The sequence below is a fragment of the Myotis lucifugus genome, unplaced genomic scaffold, assembly GCF_000147115.1.
Source record: "Myotis lucifugus unplaced genomic scaffold, Myoluc2.0 scaffold_19, whole genome shotgun sequence".
Lineage (NCBI taxonomy): Eukaryota > Metazoa > Chordata > Mammalia > Chiroptera > Vespertilionidae > Myotis > Myotis lucifugus.
In genome coordinates, this window is record NW_005871067.1 from 2,867,060 (window position 1) to 2,886,544 (window position 19,485).

Below are 19,485 nucleotides of genomic sequence, written 5' to 3' on the forward strand. Positions count from 1 at the left end.
GATTGTTGATCCCAGTGCATGTGATTGCCCAGTTGGGGTCGCTAGCGGAGCTTGTAGGGAAAGATTGTTTTTGGGGAGCCTGGGAAACAGAGCTGGGAGTGGCGCCTGGGGAGCCAGCTCTGGGCGGAGCTGGTTCAGGTACAATAGAGAACTCCTGGTCAGAGAGGACTTACAGCCTCGGAGGTCAATCCAGACACACTGCCACCCAGAGGCAGAGCCACGAACTGACTCTTCTGTAAATACAGATAAGGCAGTAAGGGGAACCAATACAGCCTGCCTTAAAATCAGGACTGTGGCTTACAACACGGAGGAACAGTGTATCAGAGGGAAATTCAACATTCTCCTGAATTCCAGGCGTGCCAAAAAGAAGAGTAGAAGATCTGAAGCACCTGCATTACTGCACATTTTTATTTTTATTTTTTTTAATTACTTTTTCACCTTTTAACTAAGAAAACATTTTTTTCTTTTTTTTTCCCCATTACCTGATTTTACCCTTTCAACTACTACATTTTTATTTTTAACTAGTATTATTACCGCTACCATTTTACCATTTTTTAAAGTGTTGTTTTATTTTGTCTTTATTTTATTTTGGGACTAATGTTCTCCATTCTATTTTCATTGTTCCTTTAGCAACATTTTTCTCTACCTCAATTTGCCTCTGTGCTAAACCCTCTTCCCCACTTTTTCCCTTTTGTTGTCCTGTTTCTCTTACCCTACTCCAGCTTTAGATTTTCCCTATTCTTTTTACCCCCTGTCAAAATTTCACCCTACTTATATATCCTATGTCCAATCCCCTGCTCTAAATCCTTATACACCTTTCCCTTATCTTCCTTCACTATCCAAATTTTTTTCTTCTTCTTCTTCTTTTCTCTCTCTATTGTTTTATTGTTGTTTGCTTGGATGACGAGTATATTGGGGGTTTTTTTAGGATTGTTTGTGAGGTTAGTCTGCTTATTCTTTTTATTTTTCTGCCCCCCACCCCGGTTATTTCTGTGCTTCTGTTTTCCCTTGCATTGCTTGATATTATTGGTTGTTTGTAGTTTGTATTCATCTCCAGGAATCTGTTGCTGTAATTTGTTGGTATTAGTGGTGGTTCTATAGGAGTTTTCTCCTCATATAAACAGTCTCTTCCCCTCTTATACTTCATTCTCTTTTCTCTCTTACTTTTTTTTTCTTTTTTTCCTCTTCTTTTTTTCCCTCCCTTTTTCCAATTTCATTTTTGCACTCCTTTTTTTTTCTTTTTTTCTTTCTTTCTTTTTTCTCTTCTACCTTTTTCTCTTCTTTCTTCCTTATCTCCTAACTCTCTTAGCTCGGGTGGCCACCTTTATTTGGGATTAGTAATATCGTAAATACATTCATGTTCAGTGCCTGGTACATTGTGCCTTGTTGTGTTGTATTTTGTGCCTTTAAATCAACGCAGCAGATTCAAGCAACAGCGGCCTCCTGATCACCACACGCTCTGTCTGGGGAACAGTTACTGTGTGTGAAGCCTCCCTCCACCAGCCAGAAGAGCCACCACAGCTGTGAACAGCACCCACCAGAGGCCCTGCTATCAACGGAGGAGCTGCTGCTAACACAACCGCCCAAGGAGCAACCACAGCCCGAGGAGCCACTGCCACCCAGGGAGCAGCCACTGAATGACTCAACAACTAGATATGTCAGTGAGATCAAACATGGGTAGACAAAGAAACCCCCAAAGGAAAGAAAATGAGGACTCGCCAGAAAAGCAGCTAAGTGAGACAGAGGCATGCAACATGACGGAAAAAGAATTCAGAATAAGGGTCCTAGAGTACATGCACCGGATGTGCAAGAAGCTAGAAGAAACAGATGAAAAAATCAACAACTTAAGTAAGTCCCAAGAAGAAATGAAGAGCGACATAGCTGCAATAAAAAACACCATTGAAAGTATCAACAGTAGACTGGGAGAAGCGGAGGACTGAATTAGTGAATTAGAAGACAAGGAAGCAAAACACACTCAAACTGTACTGCAATTGGAGAAAAAAATTAAAAGACAGGAGGAGAGCCTAAGGGAGCTTTGGGACAACATGAAACGAAACAACATACGAATAATAGGGGTGCCAGAACAACAGAAAGATGAACATGGATTAGAAAACCTATTCGAAGAAATAATATCAGAAAACTTCCCTGAGGTGGGGAAGAAAAAAGTCACACAAGCCCAGAGAGTCCCAAACAAGGTGAACCCGAAAAGACCCACACCAAGACACATCATAATTACCATGGCAAATGTTCAGGACAAAGAGAGAATCTTACAGGCTGCAAGAGAGAGACGGAAAGTTACATACAAGGGATCTCCCATTAGATTATTAAATGATTTCTCAACAGAAACACATCAGGCCAGAAAAGAATGGACGGAAATTTACAAAGTGATGCAAAGCAAAGGACTGAATCCAAGAATACTCTATCCAGCAAGGCTATCATTCAAAATTGAAGGGGAAATAAGAAGCTTCACAGACAAAAAAAAAAGGCTAAGGGAGTTTATCACCACCAAGCCAGCCATGCAAGAAATGCTAAAGGGACTGGTGTAAAAAGAAGAAATAACAAGCTCAGAAAGAAAACAGCCACACACAAAAAAAGAAATGGCTACAAACAAGTACCTTTCAATAATAACTTTAAATGCAAACGGACTAAATGCTCCAACCAAAAGACATCGAGTGGCTGAATGGATAAAAAAACATGACCCATACATCTGCTGTCTACAAGAGACCCACCTCATTAGAAGGGACTCACACAGACTGAAAGTGAAGGGATGGAAAAATATCTTTCATGCAAATGGAAAGGAAAAGAAAGCTGGGGTAGCAATACTTATATTGGACAAAATACATCTCAAAGTGAAGGCCATAACAAAAGATAAGGAAGGCCACTTCATAATACTAAAGAGATCAATACAACAAGAAGATATAACCCTGGTAAACATATATGCACCCAATGCAGGAGCACCCAAATTCATAAAAAAAACTCCTGGAAGATATCAAAGGAGAGATCGACAACAATATAATCATAGTAGGGGACTTTAATACACCACTGACATCACTGGATAAGTCCTCTAGACAAACAATGAGCAAAGAAATAGCAATCCTAAATGACTCACTAGATCAGATGGACTTAATTGACATCTTCAGAACACTTCACCCCAAAGCCATGGAATATACAGTCCTCTCAGGTGCTCATGGGACATATTCAAAAATAGACCACATATTGGGTCACAAGCAAAGTCTCCACAAATTCAAGAAGATTGAAATCATAAAAAGCTTCTTCTCAGACCACGATGGCATAATGTTAGAAATAAACTACAATAAAAACAACCCAAAATACTCAAACACTTGGAAGCTGAATAGCATGTTATTAAATATTGATTGGGTTACCAATGACATCAAAGAAGAAATTAAAAACATCCTGGACACTAATGACAATGAAAACACAACAATCCAAAACCTCTGGGACACAATGAAAGCAGTCCTGAGAGGGAAGTTTATAGCTCTGCAGGCCTATCTCAAAAAACAAGAAAAAATGGTAGTAAATCATCTAACTCTTCAACTCAAAGAATTAGAAAGAGAGCAACAAGAAAACCCCAGAGTGAGCAGAAGGAAGGAGATAATAAAGATTAGAGCAGAAATAAATGACATAGAGACCAAAAAAACAATACAGAAAATCAATGAAACCAAGAGCTGGTTCTTTGAAAGGATAAACAAGATTGACAAACCTCTAGCCAGGCTCACCAAGAAGCAAAGAGAGAGGTCCCAAATAAACCAACTCAGAAACGATAGAGGCGAAATAACAACAGACCCCACAGAAATACAAATGATTGTTAAACAATACTACAGACAACTCTACTCCAAAAAACTAGACAACCTGAAGGAAATGGACAAATTCCTAGAAAAATACAACATTCCAAAACTCAATCAGGAAGAATCTAAAAATCTCAATGGGCCAATAACTATGGAAGAAATTGAAGCAGTCATCAAAAAGCTCCCAGCAAACAAAAGCCCAGGACCAGATGGCTTCTCAGGGGAGTTTTACCAAACTTTCAAGGAAGAACTAAAACCTATCCTCCTCAGACTACTACAAAAAATTCAAGAGGAAGGAACACTTCCAAGCTCATTCTATGAAGCCAGCATCACCCTAATACCAAAACCAGGTAAAGACAACACAATGAAAGAGAATTACAGGCCAATATCCCTCATGAACATAGATGCCAAAATCCTCAACAAAATCTTAGCAAATCGGATCCAGCAGTACATCAGAAGGATCATACACCATGACCAAGTAGGATTTATCCCAGGAATGCAAGGATGGTACAACATCCGTAAATCAATAAACGTAATACATCACATAAACAAATTGAAAGAAAAAAACCACATGGTCATATCAATTGATGCAGAAAAAGCATTCGACAAAATCCAACACCCATTCTTGATAAAAACTCTCAGCAAGGTGGGAATAGAAGGATCATACCTCAACATAATAAAAGCCATATATGACAGGCCCACAGCCAACATCATACTCAATGGACAAAAACTAACACCATTTCCCCTAAGAACAGGAACAAGACAGGGATGCCCACTCTCACCACTCCTGTTCAACATAGTCCTGGAAGTATTAGCCATTGCAATTAGACAAGAAGAAGAAATAAAAGGCATCCAAATTGGAAAAGAGAAAGTAAAACTGTCCTTATTTGCAGACGACATGATATTATACATACAAAACCCTAGAGACTCCATCAAAAAACTACTAGACTTAATACATGAATTTGGCAATGTAGCAGGATACAAAATTAACCCCAAGAAATCTGAGGCATTTCTATACACCAATAGTGAACTTGCAGAAAGAGAGATTATAAAAACAATCCCATTTACCATCGCACCAAAAAAATTAATATACCTAGGAATAAACTTAACTAAAGAGGTAAAAGACCTCTACTCAGAAAACTACAGGACGTTGAAAAAAGAGATAGAGGAAGACATAAAGAGATGGAAGAACATACCATGTTCTTGCATTGGTAGAATCAACATCATTAAAATGTCCATACTACCCAAAGCAATCTATAAATTCAACGCACTTCCCATTAAAATACCAATGGCCTACTTCAAAGATCTAGAACGAACTCTCCAAAAATTCATCTGGAATAAAAAAGACCCCGAATAGCTGCAGTGATCCTGAGAAAGAACAAAGTAGGTGGAATCTCAATGCCAGATATCAAGCTGTATTACAAAGCCACTGTTCTCAAAACTGCCTGGTACTGGCACAAGAACAGACATATAGATCAGTGGAATAGAATAGCGAGTCCAGAAATTAGCCCGAACCAATATGCTCAATTAATATTTGACAAAGGAGGCAAGAACATACAATGGAGCCAAGATAGTCTCTTCAATAAATGGTGTTGGGAAAATTGGACAGATATATGCAAGAAAATGAAACTAGACCACCAACTTACACCATACACAAGAATAAACTCAAAATGGATAAAGGACTTAAATGTACGACAGGAAACCATAAAAATTCTAGAAGAATCCAAAGGCAACAAAATCTCAGACATATGCCAAAGCAATTTCTTCACTGATACAGCTCCTAGGGCAGTTGAAACTAAAGAGAAAATGAACAAATGGGACTACATCAAAATAAAAAGCTTCTGCACAGCAAAAGAAACCATCAACAAAACAACAAGAAAACCCACTGCGTGGGAAAACATATTTGCCAACATCATATCTGATAAGGGCTTAATCTCCAAAATTTATAGGGAACTCATACAACTTAACAAAAAGAAGATAAACAATCCAATCAAAAAATGGGCAAAGGATCTAAATATACACCTTTCAAAAGAGGACATTCAGAAAGCCAAGAGACATATGAAAACATGCTCAAAGTCGCTAATCATCCGAGAGATGCAAATCAAAACAACAATGAGGTACCATCTCACACCTGTCAGAATGGCTATCATCAACAAATCAACAAACGACAAGTGCTGGAGAGGATGTGGAGAAAAAGGAACACTTGTGCACTGCTGGTGGGAATGCAGACTGGTGCAGCCACTATGGAAGACAGTATGGAGTTTCCTCAAAAAGCTGGAAATGGAACTCCCATTTGACCCTGTGATCCCACTTCTAGGAATATATCCCAAGAAACTAGAAACACCAATCAGAAAGGATATGTGCACCCATATGTTCATAGCAGCACAATTCACCATAGCTAAGATCTGGAAACAGCCTAAGTGCCCATCAGTAGATGAATGGATTAGAAAACTGTGGTACATCTACACGATGGAATACTATGCTGCTGTAAAAAAGAAGGATCTCTTACCATTTGCAACAGCATGGATGGAACTGGAGAGCATTATGCTAAGTGAAATAAGCCAGTCAATGAAGGAAAAATACCACATGATCTCACTCATTCATGGATAATAAAGACCATTACAAACTTTTGAACAATAATAGATACAGAGGCAGAGCTGCCTCAAACTGATTGTCAAACTGCAGTGGGAAGGCCAGAGAGGGTTGGGGGGCAGAAGGGAGGGGAGTAAGAGATCAACTGAAGGACTTGTATGCATGCATATAAGCATAACTAATGGACATAAGACACTGGGTGGTAAGGGAGGGCAGGGGATTGTCAAGGGCGGGGGGGGAGGACACATATGTAATACCGTTTGTAATACTTATTATAATATTTTTTTAAAAAAGAATAAAAAAAATAAAAAATAAAAAATAAAAATAAAAATTCTAGCAAATCGGATTCAGCATCACATTAGAAAGATCATATACACCATGACCAAGTGGGATTTATTCCAGGAATGCAAGGATGGTACAATATCTGCAAATCAATAAACATGATACATCACATAAACAAATTGAGAGACAAAAATCACATAATCATATCAATTGATGCAGAAAAGGCATTTGACAAAATCCAACACCCTTTCCTGATAAATATTCTCAGCAAAGTGAGAATTGAGTGATCATACCTCAACATAATAAAAGCCTTATATGACAAACCTACATCCAACATCATACTCAATGGGCAAAAGCTAAAGCCATTTCCCCTAAGAACAGGAACAAGACAGGGATGCCCACTTTCACCACTCCTGTTCAACATAATACTGGATGTGCTAGCCATAGTGATCAGACAAGAAGAAGAAATAAAAGGCATCCAAATTGGAAAAGAAGAAGTAAAACTGTCATTATTTGCAGATGACATTATATTGTACATAGAAACCCCTAAAGACTCCATCAAAAAACTACTAGAATTAATAAATGAATTTGGTAATGTAGCAGGATACAAAATTAACACCCAAAAACTATGGCTTTTTTCTACACCCATAATGAACTCACAGAAAGAGAAATTAAAAACACAATCCCATTTACCATTGAAACCAAAAAATTTAGATACCTAAGGATAAATTTAACCAAGGAGGTAAAGGACCTGTATTCAGAAAATTACAGAATGCTGATAAAAGAGACAGGGGAAGATATAAGCAGATGGAAGAACATCCCGTGTTCATGGATTGGTAAAATCAACATCATTAAAATGTCCATACTACCCAAAGCAATCTATAGATTCAATCCCCATTAAAATACCAATGGCATATTTCAAAGAGCTAGAACAAACAAAAATTCATCTGGAATTTAAAAAAGACCCCAAATAACTGCAGCAATCTCGAGAAAGAAGAACAAAGTTGGAGGGATCACAATACCAGATATCAAGCTATACTACAAAACTACAGTTCTGAAAACTGTCTGGTACTGGCACAAGAACAGACATATAGACCAATGGAACAGAATAGAGAACCCAGAAATCGGCCCAACCCATTATACTCAATATTTGACAAAGGAGGCAAGAGCATACAATAGAGTCAAGACAGTCTCTTCAATAAATCGCCTTGGGAAAATTGGACAAATACATGCAAAAAAAATGAAACTAGACCACCAACTTACACCATACACAAAAATAAACTCAAAATGGATAAAGGACTTAAACATAAGATGGGAAACCATAAAAATCATAGAAGAAGCCGTAGGCACAAAATAGCAGACATCTGTCGTAGCAATATCTTTACTGATACAGCTCCTAGGGCAATGGAAACTAAGGAGAAAATAAATAAATGGGACTTCATCAAAATAAAAAGCTTCTTCACAGCAAAAGAAACCATCAACAAAACAACAAGAAAGCCCACTGCATGGGAGAATATGTTTGCCCATGTTATCTCCCATAAGGGTTTAATCTCCAAAATCTATAGGAACTCATACAACTTAACAAAAGGAAGATAAACAATCCAATTAAAAAATGGGCAAAGGACCTAAATAAACACTTTTGAAAGAGGATATGCAGAAGGCCAGGAGACATATGAAAACATGCTCAAAGTCACTAATCATCCGAGAGATGCAAATCAAAACGACAATGAGGTACCATCTCACACCTGTCAGAATGGCTATCATCAACAAATCAACAAATGACAAGTGCTGGCGTTTCCTCAAAAACTAAAAATGGAACTTCCATTTGACCCATAATCCCACTTCTAGGAATATATCCCAAGAAACCAGAAACACCAATCAGAAAGGATATATGCATCCCTATGTTCATAGCAGCACAATTTACAATAGCTAAGATTTAGAAATAGCCTAAGTGCCCATCAGCAGATGAGTGGATTAGAAAACTGTGGTACATCTACACAATGGAATACTATGCTGTTGTGTAAAAAAAAAAAAAAAAAAGGAATTCTTACCATTTGCAACTGCATGGATGACCTGGAGAGCATTATGCTAAGCGAAATAAACCAGTCAGAGAAAGATAAGTCTCACATGATCTCACTCATTTGTGGAATATAATGAACAGCATAAACTGTTGAACAAAAATAGAACCAGAGTCATAGAAGCATCAAACAGACTATCCAACCTATGAGGGAAGGCAGGGGGTGAAGGGGTAAGTAATCAACCAAAGGACAGGGGGGGCGGGGGAGGGCATGTGCTTGGGGGTGGAGGTGGCCAGGGAGTGGTCAATGGGGGGGGGGGGGGGGAAGGAGACTTATGTAATACTTTAAATGATAAAGAATTTAAATTTTAAAAAGACTGAATATCATACCAAGCATGTTTTCCAATCACAACAATATGAAAGTAGAAATTTACTATAACAAGAAAGAGGAAAAATAAATATCTGGAGATTAAATAACATGCTACTGAACAACCATTTAGTCAAAGAAGAAATGAAAGAAGAGATCAAAACATACATAGATACAAATGAAAAAAAAACTAGACACAAATGAAAATGAAAACATGACATACCAAAATTTGGGGGATGCATCAAAATCAGTACTAAGAGGGAAATATATAGTGTTACAAGCCTACCTCAAGAAACAAGAAAACCCCAAATAAACAATCTAACATTACACTTTACCGATATAGAAAAATAACAAACAAAGCTCATAGTCAGTAGAAGGAAGAAAATGAAAATCAGAGTGGACAAAAAATAACCTAAATGTCCTTCAATGGATGACTATATAAAGATGATGTGGTGCATATATACAATGGGAATACTACTTAGCTCACACACACACACACACACACACACACACAAAAGGTGAAATATTTCCATTTGCGACAACATGGATGGATCTAGAGAAAGCATGCTATGTGAAGTAAGTCAGATAGAAAATAATATGGCATGTAAAACAAAAAGGAACAAACAAAACATAAAGACAAATGCATAGATATAGACAACAGAATGGTGGTCACCAGAGGGGAAATAGTGTGGGGGGAGGACATAGAAGGTAAAGGGGGTCAAAATATAATAACATAAGGAAATTAGACTTTGTGGTGTGAGTACCTATTAGAGTATACAATGTCATAAAGTTGTATGCCTGAAATTTATGTAACGATATTAGTCACTGTTACCTGAGTAAATTTAAAGAGAAAAATATTTAACCTAAAATAAATTCCATGGATTGTAATCACTCCCTGGCTGATACTCACAAAGACAGATCTCCCCTGTCCACACCTGTACCACAATTGCTTGAGTGAGACACTACAGGAAAACAACTATAACCAGGCATATCTCAAACAGCACAGAGTTTCAAAAGGAGCTCTCAATGCTATCAGACAATTACAATTACAAATACAATTACACCTCCCTGATCATTTCAAATTCCCAGGACCTGAGACAATTATTTCACACCTTGCTCTCCCTCCTCAGCCTCCCACCCCTTTCCCTTTCTACCTGCCTCAGCTAATGACTTTGCTTCATAATTCATTCAGTAAATAAAACAAACCAGATGGTCTTCTCCTCACCCTCAAATTTATAAACCTGTCTTTAACTAGTTCATATTCTAAGTGCTCCATCCTTTTAAAAAAGGGGAACATCACTGCTTCTATTCAGGCCTAATCACTCCACTTTTCTCTGAACCCATCCCTTCTCCCTTTTCAAGGGTTTTGCTCCTGTCTGAGTGTCCTCTCCCTGCTGTGCCTTCAGCTTCCCTCTACTGAATTATTTCCAGGAATATACAAACTCACTCAGTACCTCCATTTCCCACAAATGTCCTTCTCACTATCACCAATTTGGTTTTTAACAGCAAAATTTCTAGAAAATATCTCTACTCACTACCTTGACTCTATTAGCTTTAGCTTCCATCCCTACCATTTCATGAAGTTCCTCAAGCCACTCCCCTCCTCAAAATACTGTTTATCTTTGCTTTCATGATACCATCTCTTCTATCGTTCTTGAACACCTCTTTACCTAACTCTAACTCTTGCTACTCAGAGTATGATCTACAGGACCAGTGGCACGAGAGCACCTGGAAGCTTGTCAGATTTGCAGACTCAGACCCCAGACCAACTGGATCAGAATCTCCAGTGAACAGATAACTCCCAGGACATTAAAGTTACAGAATCATTGCTCTAAATGTTCGTGCCCCAGAGTCCTGTGCTGTACTCTTCTTCTAGGTCAGTGGTCGGCAAACTGTGGCCCCTTGAGTATGGCTCTTCCACAAAATACCACATGCGGGCACGCACCTACAGTGCGATTGAAACTTCGTGGCCACATTCAAGGGGCCAAAGAGCCGCATGTGGCTCGCGAGCCGCAGTTTGCTGACCACTGTTCTAGGTGATCCCACCCAGGTCACTGGCTTTAAATACTATTTTTCTCCAAATCTCTCTCTCTCTAGCACTGATTTCCCTCCTAAATTCCAGATTCATAACTCAATAGCTTATATCTCCATTTAAATGTCTCAAATATTTCAAACTTAATATGTTGAAAACAGAAGCCCTTGCCCATGCCACTACAAAGCCCTGCCAAAATAAGACAGCTAAGTTTACTGAGCCCTCTAAGTATTGCAGGTTCTATACTAAGTGCTTAACATTTATCAGCTCCTTTAGTTCTCACCCCACCACCAGGAGACAGGTACCATTATAGTTCTCATTTTAGAGAAGAGTAATTGAAACAAAGAAAGTTCCCCACAATCATACATCTCTTAAGTACCACAGCCAGGATTTGAAATTAAATCATCTGATCCAGGAACATGCTCCTGTTATTCTTTTTTTTTCCCTGTTATTCTTAATTCCATCTGCCCTTAGCTCAAAGAACTCTAAAAGTCATCATTTAGTTCTTTATCATCCACTTCCAATCCTGTACATTACATCTCCAAACATGATCTTGAGTAGAAGTACTTCTGTCCGTCTCCACAGCTATCAGCCTTGACCTAGCCATCATTTTGCTCATGTGTTCATGAACCTCCTAACCGGTCTCCCTCCTTCCACTCTGCCTGGTCTTCCCTCACAGCAGTGAGTTTTCTTCTTTTTCTGTAATCTTCAGCCAAGGATATGTTTTTATTGATTTTCAGAGAGAGGAAGGGAGAGGGAGGAAGGGAGAGGGAGGAAGGGAGAGAGAGAGAAAGAGAGAGAGAGAGAGAGAGAGAGAGAGAGAGAGAGAGAGAGAAACATCGATGTTAGAAACATTGATCGGTTGCCTCCTATATGTGCCCCAACCAGGGATCAAAGCTGCAACCTAAGTATGTGCCCTGACTGGGAGTGGAGACCACAACCTTTTGGTGTACAAGGTGACACTCCTACCGACTGACCCACCCAGCCAGGGCAGCAGTGAGTTTTCTAAAGTAAGAATTGATATCACCGCCTTGTTGAAACCCCTTTGTGGGCTGCCATCTGCTGGACCATGGCTGAAGGAACCCTTTGTGACCTGAGCCCTGTCTTCTCCAGCCCACACCCTACATTAGCCTTGGGAGCTCCTATTTCTGGGACATGCCAAGTACATTGTCCCACCCCCTCTGGGCCTTTGCTCTTGCCTTGGATCAAAACCATCTTTTTCTCCCAGGTCCTTCATCCTGAAAGTCTCCATTGTCATGTTGCCTCTTTCCAACCACACTATCTAAAGCAGGGGTCCTCAAACTACAGCCCACGGGCCACATGCGGCCCACCGAAAACATTTATCCGGCCCGCCGGGTGTTTTTGCCGCCACTGTGTGCATAGGAATTTGTTCATAGTTTTTTTTTAAACTATAGTCCGGCCCTCCAACGGTCTGAGGGACAGTGAACTGGCCCCCTGTTTAAAAAGTTTGAGGACCCCTGATAAAGGGTCACTGTCAAAGCACCCTGCTTCCTCTATAGCACTTACCACATCTGAATCTGAGAGAAAATATAATAGGGAAGGTCCTAGGGGCAAATCCCTTGTCCATCTGGGTTCACATCCTGGCTCTATCCCATGATATCTCTACAGCTGCCTCTCTTCACCTGGTAAGAAGGGGTATAATAGACCCCACTTCCTATGGCTGCTGTAATGAGTTACAACAATGCCTGGCACTTACTTCCTGCTGTTGAAGTATTTTCTATCTTTATTATGTGTACTTTAGGGCAAGGACCTGGCCCCTAGATCATCTCTATATTCCCAGTGCCTAGAACACCCAGTTTATAATGTCAAATGAATACTGTTCCTCTTCCTTGTTCCCTTAATAAAAGTGATAAAGTGCCAGTCATGTACCATTTCCCAATGATTTTTTTTTGTTTTTACCCTGGATTCACCAATTAATGTGCCTTCATGGTCTATTTTACATGCATTTATTTCATTCTATTCATACTATATAATTGTTATACAACCTAGAAAACGTACAAAAGCCTAATTCGTTTCCAAAACCCAGTCAGAGCTAAGGTACAAAAAAGAAACAGTACAGTAAGTGACAAGAAGTGCTGGGGTGACCTATACAAATCATACTGTCTGTCACATGATGTATTTAATGCTGTAAATGTTGCCACAGGAGAATCTCTTGTCTTTGCAGCGGCCACATAGTTCCTGTCGATGAGGTCTCCTTAGGTCAATGTTTCTTTTCTTTAGAGGACAGGAACAACGGGACTTTAAACAAATCTTTAGAAAATAAGGAACAATTTGGACACAATCAAATTAGTGTTTCAAATGTAATCCTCAAACCAAAATACTTCCCATCACCCCCTCCGTGGTATCTTCATCGTCCTTTGAGTCCTAGGAAAAGTCCAAGACCAAGTTGTATAAAACCACTCTTATCCCATTAAATGGCATGCATTTGTCAAGATGAGTGATCAAAGATGATGTTTTAGAGAATATCACTGAGCCAATCAAGAATATCTCATGTAAAAGAAAAGTTTTACATGTTAGAGTTTTATAGAGTATCTTTACTGTGTAAGTGTTCACATTTATAACCAGGTGGGAATGAAGGGCAGTGGTGAGTATTAAGTGACTTGATTATCTACATTGGAACATTTAAAAACAACAGCACAGTGATTCTCAACCAATGGCATTTTACCCACCAGCAACATTTGGCAATGTTTGGAGATATTTTTGGTTGTTACAACTAGGAAGGAAGGTGTTATAGAGGTAGTTAAAATTTTTCTTTCCTTTCTGGACATGCACGATCTTTTCTGGACATGCCTGATCTTTACTAGAATTTAAAGTGTTTTTAACCATGATCCCATTCTGTCTTCTGATAAATAAAATTACACCCCATGGAGACTGGTATACTGCCCGGCCCACTCTCCCAACTGATAATCACTGCTCTATTTTAGGCATATGTCCATAGCCAAACAGAGTAGGTCAAGCTTTACCTTTTATATTGTGAAAATGGGCATTTTAATTTTTCAAAAAAGAGTCAAGTATGATTTATCAAATCTTGTACTACACATTTACATGTTCCACTCTCCTATTGATAAGTATGTGTCCTTATAAGAAAATTCTAATAGCAAATACTCGCATGGTACTTACTATGTGCACTGTACTTGCACTTTACATAGATTAACTTAATTCTCACGATACCCTTGTAAGGAAGAAAAGGCTCAGTTTTAAAAAATTCGGTTTCCTCTAAATGTGGGCTTCTGTTTCTGGCAATAATGGATTAGTATGTTTGACCAAGCTTCTTGTTTAGGACAACTGGAAAAGCTGAGCTAAAAAGTAATAATAATTCCTTTAAAATAACTATTTAAAGGCACCAAAAAATTATCCAAGCATTAGAGAAGGAAAGCCAGAAAGAGAGGTGAGCCTGACATTTGGGATTATTTTCCCTCTAAAGGTATCTGCCAATTCTGGAAGAGGTGAAAGACAGTAGAATTCTGAAAATGGGTTTAACAGAGGGATGATCTTAAATATTCCAAAATGGAAGAACCCTAGTAAACAATTCAAATTTTTTATTGAAACTCTGAAAGGCTATCCTCTAAGAATAAGGATGAGCCAAAACATGACCAGCCTTCACAGATCCCAAAGCCCAGTTTCAAAAGAGCTCATCCCTGATTGAAAAATAGTAAACTGAAATTGTTAGTGTCCCCATCTACCCACCAGAAGCAAAAAACATCTTCTGTGGAAGAAGATACTACCGTAGGCCTCGATTATTACTGTAATTTTTCATATACAATATCTAGTCCTCAATCAAAAATAAACAAGTGCAAGAGAAAACAGAACAGCACACTTGAAAACCAAGGAAAATCAAGAGTATAGCAACAGAACCATAGGGAATAGAGTTATATGGTACAGATGTTAAAATAATTACGCTTACTATGTTTAAAGAAATGAGAATGATATTTCCAGCAGAAAACTGGAAGTCATTTAAAAAAAAAAACAAAAATTCTAGTACTGGAAAATACAATAACAAATCAATAACTCAATAGCAGATAATGCATGTAAAGCACTTAGCCCAAAATTTGGCACATAGTAAAAGCTTAATAAAGGTTACCCATTAAATTATTACAGCCATACACAGGGTGTTTGAGAAAAAACACACTACCCCATACATAAACACACCACCTAAGGCAACTTAGGACTAAATCTCCCATTATACGCTCCCCCAAAAAAAAGAATTTATGCTTTTTTCCTTAAAATATTATAAAAATTCAAACATATAGAAAAAAACCTAATACTCCTACACAAATATCCAATTCTATCAAATCCAAACATTATGCCACAAAAGCTTCATGGTAACAATGAAAATATTTCAGACACAAAGGAAGTGTTCTATATGCTTACCTGACACTGGATTGCTTCTACCCGATAAGGGTTAAAACTCTTATGGCATTTGCAACAGAGTTGTTTGAAATAAACCTAAGGAGAAATTTGTATTTTTTTAAATCCAAGTTTATATGTACCCTAGGCTCCCAGTTTTTAAGTAACTCATTCCTTTCCTTTGTACCACCAATACACATAGTTTCTAGGCTTTGTACATTTCTTCGTGCACACTTTCTCCCTACCTTACTTGGTGAACTCCTATTTATCCTTTAAAATCCTGCTCAGATATCACAATGCCTTTCTCCTGACAAGGTTACTCATCCCCTTCTGTGTTATTTCTGTACCATGTCCATGCCACGGGTGCCATTGATTGTCACCAAAGCACACTGTGTCTGCGTCACTGCTATCATTATAAATATCTTGAGGACGAGTTCTATGTCTTTGTATCCTAGTGTCTTGGAGGGTTTGAATTAAATCCACTGTTTTTCTTCTGGCAAGAAAAGGAAAGTACTTTTAGTTTAGTTTAAAAATCTATCTACCTTCAGATATAGTAAATGACTAGTGTGAAAAGTCATGCTTTCATTCAGGCCTTAGCACACCTCTCCCTCTACGGTTAGGGACTCCAACTCAAATGCTCATAATAGTTGGTGACATAGACCAGCTATAGACTGTTACAAAATGAAGGGAAAGGAGAAAGAAGCTGCTTAGCCCCAGCCTACTGTTCTATGATGTGATTGTGCAAGAAAATCTGAAAACACAGACTGAAATCTTCCCCAATCTGAATATGTTGACAACTAATTCAAAGTAAGGGAGGAACCTCCTTAGCCTAAAGAAGTTCTCTTATTGCCCCACCTGTGGACAGACAGTGGAAATTCCTTAGCGCTAATGCCCAAACTTGTTCAAAATACAACTGAAAAATGATTACACAAAGTCCTAACGTACACAAGAACAAAAGTTCATCTAAATAGCCTGATATGTGGTCCAACATAAGTACCAAACCCAACAGAACAAACACCAGGACATGGGTCGGCAGCCTCAGGAAGTCATGTAGACTGTCCAGTTCAGTTCAATTCATTTACTGAGCACCTATTATGTGCCTGGCATGGAGGATGCCAAGATGAATGAGACAATATTAAGTTACACTCCAATAAAAAGTACTTTCTTCCTCCACTTAATATCTGTACCTGCCCCCACCCTCATCCATGTCCCATACACTTTTACTCACCTTACTAGTTCCAGAAATGCACCACACATAAGCACTCTCCCATCTAGTCTTACAATCCTTACAGTGAAAATAGGCATATTTTCGTTCCAAAAACTGAAATAAAAGAAGTGTCTTTTATTATCCAGGAGGGAAAAAAGCCAGATCCTTCTTTGCTTGTGGCTTAGTATAAGAAATACAAAAAGCCTCCTTAACCTCACTCACAGCTGTTCTCAAGGTTATTACATTAATTTGGTGTCTCATCTCTTAAGGATTACTCTGGGATTCTTCTACCTGCTGCCTCTCACTTTTTCAATCCATTTTCCACAATGCCATAAGCACAGTCTCTCCAGAATGAGATTATGATCATATATTTCACAGACTTGAAATCCTTCTTCATCTCCTCATTCCCAATTAATAATGGTTGCCAGACTTTTGATTTGCACATGCTTAAAGTTGGCACCATATTTCACCAGTAAGTTACAAAACACAGAGGCCATGTAAAACACCAGTTTACACACCCAGCCGGGTGGTTCAGTTGGTTGAAGTGTCATACCATACACCAAAATGGTTGTGGGTTTGATTTCTGGTCAGGGCACATAACTAGGTTTTGGGTTCAATCCCTAATTGGGCATTACGTGAGGCAACCAATTGATGTTTCTCTCGCACATTGCTCTCTCTCTCTCTCTCTCTCTCTCTCTCTCTCTCTCTCTCTCTCCCCCTTACTCCTTCTCTAAAAATCAATAAACATATCCTTGGTAAGAATTTTTAAAATAACATTTAAATACAGGTTTTCAGAACTTCCTTTCCTTTATCAAATAAAGGGAGGAAGCCAGGAAGATTTTGTTCTTGTTGCCCCAGAAATGGAAAAGAGGAAAGAGAGAAAGGGGCCAGCAGAGGGCTGAGGAGGGGAAGACAAAGTTCACCTGGAAGTTGGGTTTCCTGAGAGGGTGGGCATCTCCCTGGGCCTGCTTGCTCCGCCCAGGACTAGAGGCATCTTCCTCCCCCAACTTGTCCTGCTGCCAGCGTTCCGCCTGCTTGTCCTCTTGTGATGTTGGCAGTGGTGATGACTTCTGCTGCTGCTGCTGGCTTTCCTCTGCGGGACTGGAAAGAGCATCCCACTCCTCATCCTTTCCATCCTTCCGCAGCCGGATCAAGTCCCTGAGGTCCATTGCTGGTGAATAGAGGTCCCAGGCTGGTAGGGGTGCCTTGGGGCCCCTGCAGCCCCCAAAAGAGCAGCTGCGCAGGGTGAGAGGGCCCAGCGAGCACTGCACAGACCTGTCCACACGTAGGCTCACCTGCACACCTGCCTCCTTGGTGTTGGCCTTGCACAGCCTCAGGCCCAGGCTGGGGTTCATCTGGGAGAGAATGGCCTTAAGCTGTGCCCTCTTGTAAGGGTCAGTGCAGTAGGCCCAGGCGTTCGTGGGCACCACCAGCCCCGTCCTGGCCAGGAAAGTGGGGGCACCAGTGTTTTGACTCCAGTCAGGCTGTTGGTGGTCAGAGAGTCCAGGCTGGCCCAAAGGCAATGTGTTCCCGTAGTGTGTTCCCTGGTACAGGCCCTGGGGAACTCGGACAAAGCGCTCCATCTGTTGTCCAGGCTTAGCACAATATATCCTGGTATAGTTTGCTTGTGTCCTTATTCTGCCTTCCACCTTCATCTGCCCCTTCTTTCTCCTGGTCAAGTTGGTTCAGGTTCATCCGAGCGTCTCCATTTATTTCAGAGCTGCTGCCTATTACCTTAATTGAAGGGGGTGGTGGGAGGAGAGCTACCTACCTTCAAAGGCCTAAATGCCACCTGATTCGAATTGCTCTTCCCTAGCTCTTCAATTTGCTGCTCCTAAATCTCTTTTCAAAGCTGTTTTTCATTACTGACTTATTCACACACATGCTATAATTAGCCATTCATTTATTTATTCCCATGGTAATGTACCATTTCAAGATCCTTTTTAATGCATATAATAAAACAAATGCAAGAAGTAATTTGAGCAGCTTTATACTAGAAGAGTGTAAGGGGGGAAAATGCATTATTATGACAGTAAAGGCCAGAGGAGCAGGGAGCATAACGTTATGGAAGGGGAAGGGTGTATATAGTGAGAGAAATATATTTCAGAGGGTTATATGACATGCCAAAAGCTCCTAGTGAGAACCACTACCCCTCCCCAAAAAAGGTGGGGGAAGCAATTGTTCTGATTTAGTGGGTGAATACAGATTTAATAAAATGATAGTGAAGTATCTGAGGTCAAACCCACTTGTTATATGATTATTTTAAGATTAAATGTGAAGCACAAAGCAGACTCACATGTTGAGTAAGTGGCAGCTATCCTATATAATAAAAGCCTAATATGCTATGTGTCTGGTCGTCCAGTCATCCGTTCAACCAATCAAAACATAATATGCTAATGATATGCTAAGGGAACTCAACCTCTCTCTATGATGAGCACTGACCACCAGGGGGCAGACAATTGACCAGCCGCTATGACATGCTTTGACCACCAGGGGGCAGACACTCAACGCAGGAGCTGCCCCCTGGTGGTCAGGAGCGCTGCTCAGCCAGAAGCAAGTCTCACGGCTGGTGAGCGCAGCGGCAGTGGTGGGAGCCTCTCCCGCCTCTGTGGCAGTTGGACATCCCCTGAGGGCTCCGGGACTTCGAGAGGGTGCAGGCCAGGCTGAGGGACCTCCCCCCACCCCCGACTGCACAAATTTCGTGCACCAGGCCTCTAGTTGTTAGATAAGGATCCCAGGCCTGTGTTCTTTGCTGTTCAGGCCTAGGTGATCATAAGCTTTGGTATTTTTCTGTATTGGTCAGCTTCCTGCTAC

At 39.9% G+C, this 19,485-nt stretch overlaps 1 protein-coding gene across 2 annotated transcripts; it reads right to left on the minus strand.

The window, feature by feature from the left end:
• Positions 1-13,143: 13,143 nt before the first annotated feature.
• ZAR1L (zygote arrest 1 like) lies at positions 13,144-18,605 on the minus strand. Of its 2 annotated transcripts, XM_006085478.3 has the most exons (4): positions 17,595-18,605; positions 16,693-16,785; positions 15,489-15,563; positions 13,144-13,367 (listed from the first exon to the last, which is right to left on the minus strand). In XM_006085478.3, the coding sequence occupies exons 1-4, from the start codon at positions 18,324-18,326 to the stop codon at positions 13,224-13,226; spliced, it is 1,044 nt and encodes a 347-aa protein (XP_006085540.1). In that variant the 5' UTR covers positions 18,327-18,605; the 3' UTR covers positions 13,144-13,223. The 2 variants fall into 2 exon arrangements, with proteins under 2 accessions (XP_006085540.1, XP_023606883.1); XM_023751115.1 differs by lacking the exons at positions 15,489-15,563; positions 16,693-16,785.
• Between the last annotated feature and the right edge of the window lie 880 nt (positions 18,606-19,485).